Source organism: Mastacembelus armatus, chromosome 5 (assembly GCF_900324485.2).
Source record: "Mastacembelus armatus chromosome 5, fMasArm1.2, whole genome shotgun sequence".
Taxonomy (NCBI): domain Eukaryota; kingdom Metazoa; phylum Chordata; class Actinopteri; order Synbranchiformes; family Mastacembelidae; genus Mastacembelus; species Mastacembelus armatus.
Genome location: NC_046637.1, coordinates 10,058,816 through 10,073,323, shown reverse-complemented (window position 1 = coordinate 10,073,323; position 14,508 = coordinate 10,058,816). Strand labels below are relative to the sequence as shown.

General features: G+C 38.5%; 1 protein-coding gene across 4 annotated transcripts in view; it reads right to left on the bottom strand.

Moving 5' to 3' along the window:
- atp2b2 (ATPase plasma membrane Ca2+ transporting 2) overlaps positions 1–13,288 on the bottom strand; it is a 60,506-nt gene extending 47,218 nt beyond the window's left edge. For all 4 annotated transcript variants that reach the window (XM_026307871.1, XM_026307870.1, XM_026307869.1 and 1 more), the window contains exon 1: positions 12,868–13,288. In XM_026307871.1, the coding sequence (XP_026163656.1) occupies positions 12,868–13,066 (199 nt within the window). In that variant the 5' untranslated portion in view covers positions 13,067–13,288. The remainder of the gene's footprint in view (positions 1–12,867) is intronic.
- Between the last annotated feature and the right edge of the window lie 1,220 nt (positions 13,289–14,508).

Sequence of the window (14,508 nt, the reverse complement as noted above, 5' to 3'; positions counted from 1 at the left end):
GCATGGGTGAGGTCCCATCCGTATCATAGATGTGTGGGGTCTGTGTGAACCCATCGTGCATGTAACCCACGTAAAAAAAAAAATATGTACACAGCACTGCACAAGTAGTTGCATTAAGATCACACCTCTTTGCAACCTTGTTCTTATGTGGCTACAAGTCTGCATCAACTACATCAAATTATGTGCTTCTAATTTCTCTTGACACTTTACCAACAAATGATATTTTATTATATTTTTTAAATACAAATGGTGTTCCTAAAAAAAACTGTGAGAATCGTGACGTCAATTCTAAGTGGAAAACATTGGGAGTCATACTTTAACTAATGCGCAGACCTAGTGTGTATGTACCGTATGGATGTGTGTGTGAACAAACATCCTTATTTTAAAAACTGCAAAAACTGAAAAACTATAAACATAAAAAACTGAGTCTCCTACTGAATTTATCTGTCACTGACTGTATGTGTTCCCCTATTTACGTGTGAAACACAGCAATGTTAGCTGGCTTGACTGCCCAAGATGTTGACACAACATTAATGAGACATCTGCTTACAGCCTCTGTGTGTGTGGGGAGGTATATGTGTGTGTGTTTGTCTGTGGGGGTTGGGGATGGAAGGGAAAGAGATACTGAGAGTGTGCAAGCGTGTTAAGACACTGCTTAGTGATAAAGGCAAAGTGTAATGGGGTCAGTAACTTCATCCTGTAATTCCAGACTGTTCAACCAGGCAGTGAATCTACCTATCCATCCCTGAATTGTTCCTTCCATCCATCCATATTTTTCAGCTGTCATCAAAACATTAATTCAGTAAGTTTCCAGATTTCCTTTTTTTAAAGTCAGTCCCCCTGTCTATTGACAAAATACCATTGAATTCTTATTTCTATTAGAGATACTGTAATGAATAATAATTGCTGTCCAGTAGTTTCAACAACCGAGGCTCTATTGTGTACATCTGTCTCTCACTACCCATTTGCACACACAGACATACACACACTCACACAGATGGAAGTGACACATTTGTCATTAGTCCTCTCATGTGTGACCAGGTTGCCAGTGCAGTTATATACAGTAGGAGGTGCTGTATGCATGATTACAGATTTGACGGCATTAATAATATGAAAGATTCAGAGCTTATAGATTACTGCGCATTCTCATTTACAAATAATGCAGTCTGAATCTTTAAATCATTTTAGACTATTTCCCAGTTAACTAAGAAGATGGTAATGGTTTTCTATTGCACTACATTGAAAAAAATTAAGAGTTGAAGATTGCTATTTAAAATTACCCTGGCTCTGTAATTCCAACTCTGTGGCTTTATCCAACCATGCTGATTAGGAGCTGTTTATATCCCCTTATGCCACCGCCACTAACCCCCGCTCCGACACACACGCCAACCTTTCCAGCTGCACACAAACAGTGCATGCACACCGACACAAATAAGCAACCCTCCCCCCCTTAGGAGTGAAAAGGGAGAGCATCCAGGGCCAAGAGACTGAAAGGCAGAGTGACAGTTTTCTATCTGCTGTCTCCCATCTGGGTGTCAGTCTCTGGTTTCGCCCAAGGGCTCAGATAAGCTTCGGACACAATAAGGACAGCTATTAAAATTCAAACTACCAGAGAAAGTCATGAAATAGTCATGACAGGTAAGGTAAAATCTACACACTTTAATGCGCCCCTATTGTCTGTCTGCTTGGAACTACAGGGAAAACACACAAATGCCAAATGAATATTATATTGTAATTCAATAATTAAAATAAAAATAATCTGGTAGTATTTGGTATAATATATCAGCATATATACAACATATTTAAAAATATTTGAATGGAAATGAAATAAAATAATATAATTCAACACACTTGTAACAGAAGTTTACAAACACTGCAGCAACATTAAAGAGAGGAGCTGGAAGAGAATTGATCTTTGCTTGCGCTTTGCTGTGATGTGTTCAATCAAAAACATTCTGATTGAACCGTAATGTGACTGAGGCCATGAAACCCCATCGAAAAGGTTCCATCTGATGCACAAATGAATGCATCACCCTTAATATTCCTGATATGAAAGAGATGTACTTACACTGTATTCAACACAATTGATTTTTCCATAAGCCACTAATGTAAGGGAAGTAATCTGGTGTTGGCATAGCTGTATTTTATGTAATGTAAAGAAGTGCTACAGCTGTAGTGCTAATTGTAACAGCTGAATATTTGTCAAAAGCTCTGCAACTTCTGTTGATCATTTCTAAATAGCAAGAAATGCTCAACACAAGTTCCCCAAGTTCAATGTTAATTAAATTATTTTGTGTCCTACCAAAAGTCCAAAATGTAAAGGTATTTTAAGGTGATATTAACAAACAAAAGCAATACTTTTTTTTACAATTTGAGAAGGTAGAACCAATAAACATTTGGACTTTCATTTGATTAATGACCTAGATAGTTCCTCAATAATCAAACTGATTGACAGTTTGCAAAATTGTTATAACTGTTATATGTCTCTATATATTCAGAAGTATTTGCATTCAAAAATATAGGGCTTGGAGTGGTGGAAAGTGAGTGTAAACAGTATATTTACTCTTTATACATGACTATTTTCCATGCTACACAGCTTTATATTTTCGAATGTACTACACTTCAGAGGCAAAAATATACTTTTTTTTAGTTCCCACCATTTATATGATAATGTCATTACTCCACTTTGCAGTTTAGGATTTTAAATATATGCACTGGTATAGATAAAACTACTAGTAGTAAAAAAAATGTATATTCTGACTCAGCTTAACCAGCTCCAGCAATAAAATGCAACTGATTGAATCTATACAGTATTAACAATTAAACGTCATATATGCTGTAACAATAAATCTCTCACAGGAAACATTTCTCTGTACAATCAGTAGTTTTATTTTGATATGTCAGACTGGTAATGAAATATTTCACATGTTGTATTGTTATTTTTTTACTAAATAAATAAAGGATCTGGATATATAAGTTTCTATATCTATAAGTTTCTTATAGAATTAAACAAACAAGTATTCCTTCAAAGCCTAACCTTCAGTACAATGTGCAGTATACAGTATATTGGATAAAACTGCAATAGCAGAATATCACTCACAGGAAAAGGGGCAGATTAGTACACTGTGGAAGCTGAAATGATGCGTTGATGCATATTACTCAGTGTCTGATTTTGTTGCTTTGAGCATGTGCCTTTGGGTAAGTGTGACTATCTGTGCAGCAGTATCCCTGTGTCCCTGGGCAGGACTAAACAGGCTTAGGTTCTGCCTTTCTTTATGCCAATGGGCAGGGCACAGAAGGATAAACTTAAAGGTTCAAAAAATTTTTAACTTACTACAAGTTAAAATCTCTGCTTCCATTACTCTTTTCTGCTGCTGGGATGTTATGGATTATTCTCCACTACAGTAGGAGTGAACTCAAAGTTGAGAGACAGCAGCTCTGTGCCCTTGAGCAAGGCAGAGCTGGATGTGGTCCAAGACTGTATTAGTTCATGTGTCCTTGAGAAGAAAATGCTGTCTGTCTGTGTTGGCAGCAGTGGTACCACCCTTGTTCTGCCCCACAGCGGGGGAAGAGAGAGGAGAGAGGTCAGCTCAGGAAAAGAGCTGACATGGAGAGAAACAAGCCTGTTATAGCCCGAGACGTTGCATATCCAGCTAAAGGCAGCGCCATGCCTGTCAACTCAGTATTCCCACTCAGTTCGGATTCAGGACACTTCAGAGGACAAGAAATGGATCTATGACAGCAGCCTAAGACAGAGAAGCATTTGGCGATGTCAGTTTTTGACATTTTATGTATACTCACTGAAACTTTGGGGGTCAAAGGTTCAACATTTATAATTAAATCACTTTACAATTATAGACCAGTGTTAACCCAATTTTACAATGTGTAGACATGATAATCTGTTGTCTTATGAGGTGTTAACTGGTTTATAGAATAACTTTCATGTTGAGGTGCACTGTGCTGCACCGGTTAGCACTGCTGACTCACAGCGAGAAGGTTCCAGATATGAGATGTGTTCGACCTTGTCACTTTTTGTGTGGAGTTTGCATGTCCTCCCTGTGTCTGTGTGGGTTTTCTCTGGATACTCCAGCTTCCTCCCACAGTCCAAAGACATGCTGGTTAGATTAACTGGTGACTCTAAATTGCCCATAGGTGTGAATGTGAGTGTGAGTGCTTGTGTGTCTGTTTCAGCCCTGTGACAGACTGGAGATCTGTCCAGTGCTTTTGCTAGGAACAGCTCCAGCCTCCGCCTTGTGACTCTTGATAGTCATATAGATAACTGATGGATAATTTCCACATAAAGTATTAGAGAAAACTTAAATTTTAAGAATAGCCTAAAGACATATACAGTTCACAGGAATTCAAATGAATTTGGGATAGCTACTTCTTTAAAATTTGTTTCTCACTGAAATATATTGTTTTTTCTGCCTTGGAATGTTTCACAGTAAGTTTCATCTTCACAATTTACCAACATAACCACACTTCCCTCCTGTAAACCAATCGGTATACTACAGTATAGACAGCGAGTCATACTGTATACTGTTGTAAGCCAGCACCAGACTCCATGAGAGGAGGCCAATAGAGTCTGGTTATTGGCATCTGTCCTCTTAATTTAGTCAGTCCTCTCTTGGGACAGCTAACTTCACTGCTGGCCTTGTCCAGCATCTGTGTGTGTGTCCACATATCTGTATGTCTTACAATCCCTCTGACAAGCTGGGATATAATAGGAAAGAAAGTTTTTACTACCTTACTAACTCCTTTAAATGGTATACAGTATATAGGCAGTATGTATATAAGCATATACAAATTATTATTACATGTAAGTCTGAGCATTTACAAAGTGATTGCCCTTCACAACAAGTCCCTGAAGAAATTAGAACAAGCCATATTTTTCTCCCAGACCTGCTCATCTTTTTGCCTTATGACACCGAAAAAAAACTTGGCTCCACTTTGCAACTAGGCATCTTTTAAATAAAGCATGCAAATTTTTATTAAAGCCTAACAGATGAAAACAGAACAACAACAAAATCACTTTTTGGTTTCTCGGGTTGGAAAAACTTTCATAGCTTCCTGTATTAGGTCAACCCATTTGCAGTTATAATTGTTAGTGAGTGCAGGATGAAAGGTAAGGGGCTTTTGAGTACATTATAGTAAATTATTCTTGTAAAGGTTATTGGCCCTGACTTTTGTTTGGCAATTTTCAGCACGGTAACAAGTACAAGCAGTTTGGCGGTTGGGTCCTTCTTAATTAGTTACAACAGAAATCTGTAATGCATATAGTGCAGATCAAATTTTAAGCAGGTTCTGTGTGACTTTCATTTCTTTTCATTAACTGCAAGTAACATGTCACTAATACTAATGTGGCACTTCGTGCTTTGTTGGCTTTGCTATAGTTTGGACCTGCAGAAAGTTTGGGTTTGCATCTGTAAAATAGATAAAAATACATTTGGCAGAGGATATATAGCCATCAGAGATGATTATTTTACATTACAGTGTACAGAATGTATTGATCGAGTAAAAACTAATAAAACATAACCATAAATAAAAAAATCTAATTTTTTAAAAGACGAAATTAGATGAAACACTCCCGTGGGCCTGCAGCACATTCCTTTCCCTGGTAAATCTTCTTAGTATAGCACATACAGTAGAGTGCTAATGAAGAGTGACTGACCACTGTGCCACCTTACTGCTTCAGCCTACCTCAAGGTCAGTACTACTACACTGCAAAAGAACACCTGTGTGAGTTGTGGTGTGTCTTTGTGTGTCTGCCTACAACAAGAGCAAAATGGCCATGTATCATTTAAAATCTGTCCTCTGAGAGCTATCTCTTTCTCTTCTCTCTTCACTGCCTCCTATTTTTCTCTTTCTACCTCTTCTATCCTTTTTACAGAGCCACTAGAGGATGGGAGGGCACGAAGGGGAGGGGAGGAGAACGGAGAGTTGCAGAGCAGGAGAAATTGTCCTTATTAAAGAGACGACGGCTCCATGTGAGAGATCCCTTGTGGGATAGAGATTAAATAGACTGCGTCAGAGGGGAACATGCTCATGGTGCTTGGATTGGAGTACGCAATTAGTATGATCATGAGGGAGGAACGGATGGAGGGAGGGTGGAAAAGAAAAATAATAAGGAGAAGAGGTGGGATGAGGGACAAACAGATAGGAAGATGGAAGACAAAGAACAACAGGGTTAAGAATAGAAGGAGGAGAACATGATGAAGTGTAGAAGCAGGGGACAAGAAAACAGGGGAGAAATGGGTGTGAATGATGGAAAATAAAGCCAGAAGGAAAAATGGGAGAGGAGAAAAAACTGTAGTCAGACGGAAAAGAGGGTGAAGCAAAAGACAGAGAAAACAAACGGAAAGAGGCAGGTGAGAGATCGGTGGGGAAAATAGTTTCCTGAGTTACATACAAACGTCATAAGGGCCTTGTCATAGGAACAGAGCATAGTGGGTGAGATACAGTACAGTATGTACTATAGCATGAATAAAAAGGGTAACAGAAACACAGCACAGTTTTGATATTACACAGAGAAACTATACTTGTAGAAGTATGCATGACACTAGATGAACAACTTGTGACTGTGACAGAAGACATCAGGTAACAGCAGAACTAAGAAAAGGGAAAGATAGTTACAGTAGAAAAATTACTGTTAGTATTTTGTTGTACACCTAACTCCTGGCAGTGTCAAATGATCATAGAGAAGAATGTTTCTTGACTACTCTCCCTCTATTTCGTTACCTTCCTGTATTTCATCTTTTGTTGGTTACACCTCCAATTTTTCTTTTTTAATCTCTCTCCACATTTTCTGTCAATCACAAGCATCATTATATCTGTCTTCTGACACCAAGGCAATGTCATTTAAGGAAAACAGATGCAAATATAAAAATGATTGATTGAAGAACAAGTCGACAAGTCAAGTTCTGTGGATGAACTGTCTACACGAGAACCAGCGACAACCTCCTATACAGGTATCCTGTATGATGTATCATCTGGCAGCGAGCCACTACCGTCATTACAGCCACAAAAAAGGGGGAGAGACAATACAAACAACTGTCCTCAATCAGCTGGTAGTCATCTGCATTTACAAGCCTTTTTTTTTTCTATGTCAAAACTGAGGGCGTTCCATGACTCAAGAATGCAAAATCCTCGTCCTGCAAAAATTTCACATCAAAACTGTTCATAATGGCTGCATGCAAATTTGTGACAGGTGCTCAGAAATGAATTTGCTCTTGCTCACGCTTCACTCTAGACAACTGAGAACAGCAGTTGGAGTGGGTGCATGCAGAAAATGCTACACCGTGTCTCCCACATTTGATTAGCTGAACATGCTATGACGCTGGTGCTTTGGTACTCTAAATCTAAAACTAAACTCCACAAGCTACTCACTGTGCTAACAGCTTGGTTGTGCCAGCAAAAACTCTCCACACAATGTCCTTCTTTATAGTCTTTGTGTCTTTTGTAACATACGGTGGTGAGAAACACAAACAGGTCTGCCATTATAATTATGATGTTGTTGTGACGTGATGTCTGTTGTGATGTGACGTCTGTTCTGCACAATCTTACAGTCAATGCATTTATTCCCAAAACATTCACCTTGTTATGAAAAAAAAAAAAGTTGCTTTATCGCAGTACAATATTCACATTTGGTGTAATTCATTACAAAGATCATCATGAAACAATATATTGACATGCAAAATGATTGCACAAAAAGAAAAGAAAAAACACCCCTGGTGTGTAAAGGCTCTATCTTATTAAAAGTGTAGCAGCTCAAACACATCTTTAAAATCATTTAAGATTTTCCAGTACATCAGGTGCAAATTCAAGTTTAAACTAGCTTCAGAATGGTGTGCTACTTTTCCAGTACTAACAAAATGTTACCAATTCAGTTGAAGAAGTGAGAGTGGAAGAGAGTAATGATGAAGGTTAGAGATGTAGAGCAGGTCTATTTAGGCTACGCTGTACACTGGCCCACTGGGATTCCAACAACCAACCAGCACATCAAAATAGAAATGGGAGCAGAGAAGAGAGAGAAAGGAGGAGAGGTAAGGTCTGGTAAAACAGAGTAAAGGGAAGAAGAGACAAAGGCCAGGTGGAATGGGCTGAAGTAAGAAGCTGTTTTAATTATGACATCCACCACAGAGCTGCGAAGTGGCCAGAAATATTTGGTGGATCAGTCTGAAATATTTTTCTACCCATGTTTATTTTTAAAGGAAGCTACCAGCCAGTTAACTTAGCTTAGCATAAGGACTGGATGCTGCAGGATACAGTTAGCATAGCTCTGTCCAATGGTACTGAAATCCACATGTTAGCCTATGTAAAACTTATTAGTTAACACCTTATATCTTATTTATTAACCCCCTACAAAATGTGAAAAAAACCCCAATAATTTTGCATTATTTATTTTCCAAGAGCAACTGGGCAACAAGTGAAGACTCCAAAAAAAGACAGGAAATAGTGTCTGTCTCCTCATATATGAAATAAATCAATAAATACAAAGTGTACAAATACTTCAGTCATGACCAACCACTTCCATTTTAGTCAAGTTGGAATCATTTTGCGTATAATCTTTGTGTGGTTATTGAAGAGGGGAAAAAAAAAAATCTGCAATTGAGAGCTCTTGGTTGGTTGGAAATAAAATGGCTTATTCCCACGTTAGTTATATTCTGAGTTATTAAAAAGGAAAATTATTGAATTTTATTCGTAGATTGAATTTCATTTTCCCATTCAAGGCATCTGGTACATTAATTGGTATTTAATACTATCTCCCCTCAGCATACATCAGCCAGCACCGCATCCCATCACCTTGGTCTGCAAGTAAGTCATACTAATGTAGAGCTCTGCAGACAGTGAACTAGAGGTTATGAAAAAAGTAGCAGTTAGAATCAACTACAACAGTGAGGTAGCATTCCTCAAAGATTTCCACTAAAATGTTATTTCATGCATCTTTTCAGTCATATCCAATTTGCTTGAAATGCTTACCACTGTAGTTTCATGAGATGGACAGACTCCTTGTATCTCCACAAGTATCTATTTTTACTTTTCCTTTCCCGCAAGGCCTGGCTAAGTACAGTACAGTCTTATCCTGTCTTGCACACATCAAAGGCTATCACTGCCCTGAACACCTCTTCATCCTTCCAACCCTTGAGGTACATCTACACCCTTAGCACTCATAGAATTCCCTGCTCCCCACTCAAAAGGGTCTAGTGATGTGCTGCAGCTCTCTAGAATCTCTTGAGAAAATAGTTGTACTGTGAGCACACAGCAATTGTCTTTTTTTCTGTCTCATAAAAAACAGGTCGTGCCCTGAGCAGCTTCCTGCCATCCCTTCTCGGAAACTAAGCTGCAGCCTGACGTCCCATCTGGCCCCTGAATGACTCATGTTGGCAGCCTGAGGGAAATGCTAGCTACTGCACATAGGTAACTACATCCTGGTTGCAGGTATACAGTACATGGAAGCAGGCTTCTGAAAACACTAAAGGATAAGAACCATAGCAGCCAAGCAATTAGACATCCTACTGTATTAGCAGTCATTTAATCACCATCGACATCATTATGTATCAAGGTACTGTATCTTACACAATTTTGTGTTTTAACAGAAATTATATAACAATATTCCTCTGTGGGTTCAGGAATTTATATATGCATTGGAATTATTAAACCTTTAAAACAAAATAATGAGTAAAAATAGCCATGGTTTGCTGATCCCATACCTTGGCCATTGTGTTATATGTTTTTAGCTGTTTTCTTAATACATCTCCTAAGAAATGCAGTGAACCCTGTGTACTCTAACCAAAAGACATACAAAACTTAAAATTCCTTATTCTGATAAATACAATAAATAAATAGTTCTCCCTATTTTTTGGCTGGACCTATATTTGTGCCTTTTTTCTAGATATCATAGCCTCATGGACTGTGACAACAATGCAGCAGTAGCTTAGTGCCTGTTCTGTCTAAACACATGTGGTTAAGAGTCCAAACCTCAACTGTTGCATTTCTATACTTGCAAACACATTATGCATTCATGCCACATACAGGACAATAGTTACTCAAGACCTGTTAATGTCATGAAATGACTAGTATAGGCTACAGCATGTGGGGCTAACAGTTCAACTGCGCTCAGGGCCTCTTACCATTAAAAGCAAAGAATACCAAATACCATCAAGGATAATTACCATGATCATATTTCTGAGGTAACATATGTTCTGTGGAGCAACCAGACAGTACACAAGTCGGCCCACACAGCATATACACAGACACAACTGGGATCACTAATGCAAATAGCACCAGATACTGTTATTCAGTTTCCAGTCAGTGAATGTTCCAACAAGAGATTAAATATATAATCATAATAGGTAATGATAACCAGGGATCATCAAAGATCTATCTTGTTAGCGATTGGACAATATTTTAACCAAAGCATACAGACTTGTTCAATGGAATTAGGCACTGCAAATGAAAAATATGATATTGAAATACCTCATTTATCAAACGGGATACTGCACAAGATGTATTTCTTGTAAATCCAATAAACACAACATTCTAAAACAATTAAAAGGCACATACACATTTGAGATTATAGTGTTTGAATAATTCAGATGACAGAGCACTTCATTTATGTATGGTTTGAACAGCTCTTTAAACAAATTTTATTTATTTTTTTATGATTAATATTGCACCAATTACAACATTTACACAAGGAAAAACTAAAATTTTACACTGCTCCAAAGTGATATGAGCATTGAAGTCTTAAACATTTCATAAGATCATTTTCAATTTGCAAAATTAAATTGTATCATCAATGACTCAGACTTCTTGAAAAACCTGGGATAAAGATTATTGTTAGACTCTTGCTTTTGTATCATTTTTCCCCATTGGTGGCAGAAGTATGCCAATCTTTGAAGTAAAAGTACCAGTGTCACAGTGTAAAAATACTCTATTACAAGTAAATGTCATGAATTCAAAGTTTCAAGTGAAGGTAAAATACAAAGGTATAAGCATCAAAATATACTTCAAGTACCAAAGTAAAACCACTCATTATACAGAATGGAATATTTCACAATTATTATATTATTAGATATATTATTAGATTATATTTATTTTTATAGCTGCATTGAACATCACTTTAATGTAAATTTTGACAAAGTTGTGTATTGCTTTGATAATCATATATTTTGAGTTGAATACTTACAAGTTGGATGACTAAAGTCTGCATATTACATATTTTGTAATCTTAATCTGATTCTGGTATCAAATGTTGTAGAGAAAAAATACGATATCTGCCTTGGACAAGTAGTCAAGTTGAAGTATGAAGTAGCCCAAAACAGAAATAAAATAACTTTACTTTAGTAAATGTATTTAGTTTCTTTCCACCACTTTTCCCTGTCAGTGTCTGTGATAGTGTTTTAGACAGCACTACTGAAATGTTAGGTTCAACAAATCAGATTACTTTTAACAGCATGCATGTTGATAATTACAATATTCCTCTTTCTGTTTGAGAAGTTTAATTACATTTGGTTTTATTGGTATTAGTATTAGCTGTTACCCTGGTTAGCATTTAATCTAACTAATCAGAATACTGATGTGAATGGAAAATTGAAATTATAATTTTATGTCTTATAATGATTTTATTTCTAGTTCAAATTCAGTTTAATTTCACTAATGTGTTACCACTGCAGGCATTATTTCACTAATGATGTAAATATGGTGATGAACAGTAAAACACAGTTTTCCTTATCTAAGTCTGTTCATCAGCACCTTTATTCAACTATGTCTTGCTGCAGATATTACCACCAGCCAACCTCGAAGCGGTGCTATTGGATGAGCAGACCAGGAAACACTAGCCTCTCTGACTCTCAGCCTATAAGGTTGCAGATTTTCTCTGATGTCACACAAGTGACACTACATGAATACTGATCAATGATCCTGGTGTCAGAGGAGCTGGATGATTTTGATACTATGTTATATACTAGATAGATATTTGTGTATTCTTGGTGCACTTCTGATTTCACTTCAAGCCAAGGATCAAAGAGCAAAAATTCCTACTTTAGTGCAAGATGTATACAGTGATACATAGACAGTACAGATATTGTATAATATTGCATAATATTTGAATAGCTCTGTAATGTGAAAGCGAAACTAAAGGGATTCTGCGGTTTTTGAATGGGCTTACATCACCACATACTATGGTGTAATTCATTTCTTGTATCTTTCTTACAGTCTCAAAAAAACCTGCACCCATCAAAAAAAAAAAAAAGTAAATATAAGTATTTGGGATTTATAAGAAGGAAGAAATTAATAAATTCTGCAGTTACTAATTAGAAAATGAGTACACAGAAAAAAAACATATGGAGCTGGGGGTTTTTGCATTCTCACTCCACTTATGTCAAGTCCATATCTCTCATAGTGCATCCCACATGGCCAAAACCTCTACCGTGTTGCTCCACACACCTGCTGACAGGATCGGAGAATGACAAGGGAAGGTGGGCAAGGGAAAGGGAAGGGAAGGCATACTAAATAGGTCTAACACTAGCTGTCTGACAACAACTCATTTTCATTAGTCCCTTGAAATGGGACTCCCTCTGTTTGCTATTTTGATGCTGTGCTTACGCATTTCTCTAGTTGCTTTATGAGATTTCTGTGTCTGTGCTTATACCAGTAATCTTTAGAGGAGATAAAGCAGTAGTCCAGAGTAAAAGACGATCAATATCCCAGTAACAGTAAATCTACTGTTAATCGCATGACTGGCTCAATATATTGTACAGTAGTAGAACACATTCCTCAAGATAAGGTCCTTCGTATAATACATAACCGTGCACACATATTCTCTTGCACACCCACACATATAGACAGACAAGCACTGGGACTCACCTTCTGTGGGTGAGGTTTTCAGTCGTTTGCACAGTCCCTCTACACCCCCGTAGTCCTCCTGGAGCTTGACCACCGCCTCTGTGCCACGCAGCTCCATCAACAAGCGCAGATCCATGAGCGAACAGCCGAAGCCCGCTGCATGGTTGCCCTCGTTTCTTTGGTTCTTGGCATAAAAATCGCTGTTGGACATGTCCCCCATGATGTCAGCTAGTCAAGTCAGTTAGATTAGTGTTTGTTATTGCTTATAGATCAATCAAAAAGCTTGCACAACAGAGAGATGAGGTCACTCTCATCCAAAAAAAAAAAAAATCCAAAATAGATTTCAAGCAGGCAACAAGAACCAAAAAGGGAAAAAAAGAATGCCCCTTGTAAGTGAAGTAGGCAATAGAGCGATTAAAAACAAGGGGATAATTTGATGAGCAACTCGTCTTGGGGAGAGACTGTCAGATGTCTGCAGACAAAAAAAAAACGTCAAAGAGAAGAAACAGAAGAAGAGGAGAAAGAGCAGCAGAGAACAAGGAGAGGAGGGGATGACGAAACACAAGTTGGGAGCATCCAGGTGAGCGTTGGACAGCCCCAGTGGTCAGGTCCTGAGAAGGGCAATGATGGTGGTCACAAGTCCTGTAGGTCTCAGGCTCACCACGGCTGCAGTCCAGACCCGCTCCATGTGTGGCTTCCCATTGCTGCTATTCTGCTGTTGCCTCCGCTGCCTCTCTGTCTCTACATGGTGGTCTTCCCCATCACTGCTACAGAGAGAGAGAGAGTGAAGGAGAAAGAGGGAGGGAGGGAAGGAAGGAAGGAGAGAGAGAGAGAGAGTTGAATTTGAGAGATGAATTCAAAGAGAACAGAAGGTGAGGGAGGAGGAGAGAGAGACACCGAAATAGAGCACAAGTGTGAGCGTTCTGTTCTCAGGGTAGGGGTGAATGCAGCGGTAGATGGTGTATGGCTGAAGGACAGCCTCTCCTGGCTGCTGCAGTAACTGTGGCTCTGCTGTATCTATACACTGCTGTTGCTGCTGCTGCTGCTGCTACTGGTGCTGCTAACCTCATTCTGAGGACACACCGACCGACAGACAGAGAGAAAGAGAGAGGGAGAGAGGATATGAAAGAGAGGGAGGGCGGAGAGAAGAGGATGCTCCTTTCTGGTGCAGAGTGGAGAGGAGCTGTGCACGGGTGGGAGGCTGGGGCTGCTCTGACGACAAAGCGGAGAGGCAGCACGTAACGCTGCGTTGTCACAGGGAGGATGGGCTGAGCTGTGAAGCTGCTGCTGCTGTCTCACCACTAGTTTTCTCTCAGTCTACAGTAAGTGACCTGTCCTATGCAGTTGCTCTATAGTGATACTCTCCTCTGCCTGTTGTCTTCTAAAGCCTTGCAATAATGTTTTCACTCCTCGTCTTCTGCGCTCTTTCCTTAAAACTACTGCGCAGTTTAGTAAAGTAATTAAAGTTTGTAACTAGGTCACATATGCACATATCTATTGGTGTTGGGCAGATGTTATTTGCATTTTTTATTATATAAGTTCCATGAAAAGAATAAAAACCGAGGGTTGGTTTGGCTATCTTTTAAGTCCTTACAGGTGTGGCCACAAGCACGTTTGTCCCTACTGAAATGTAAATATTATTTTAAAAAAAAAAATTTAAAA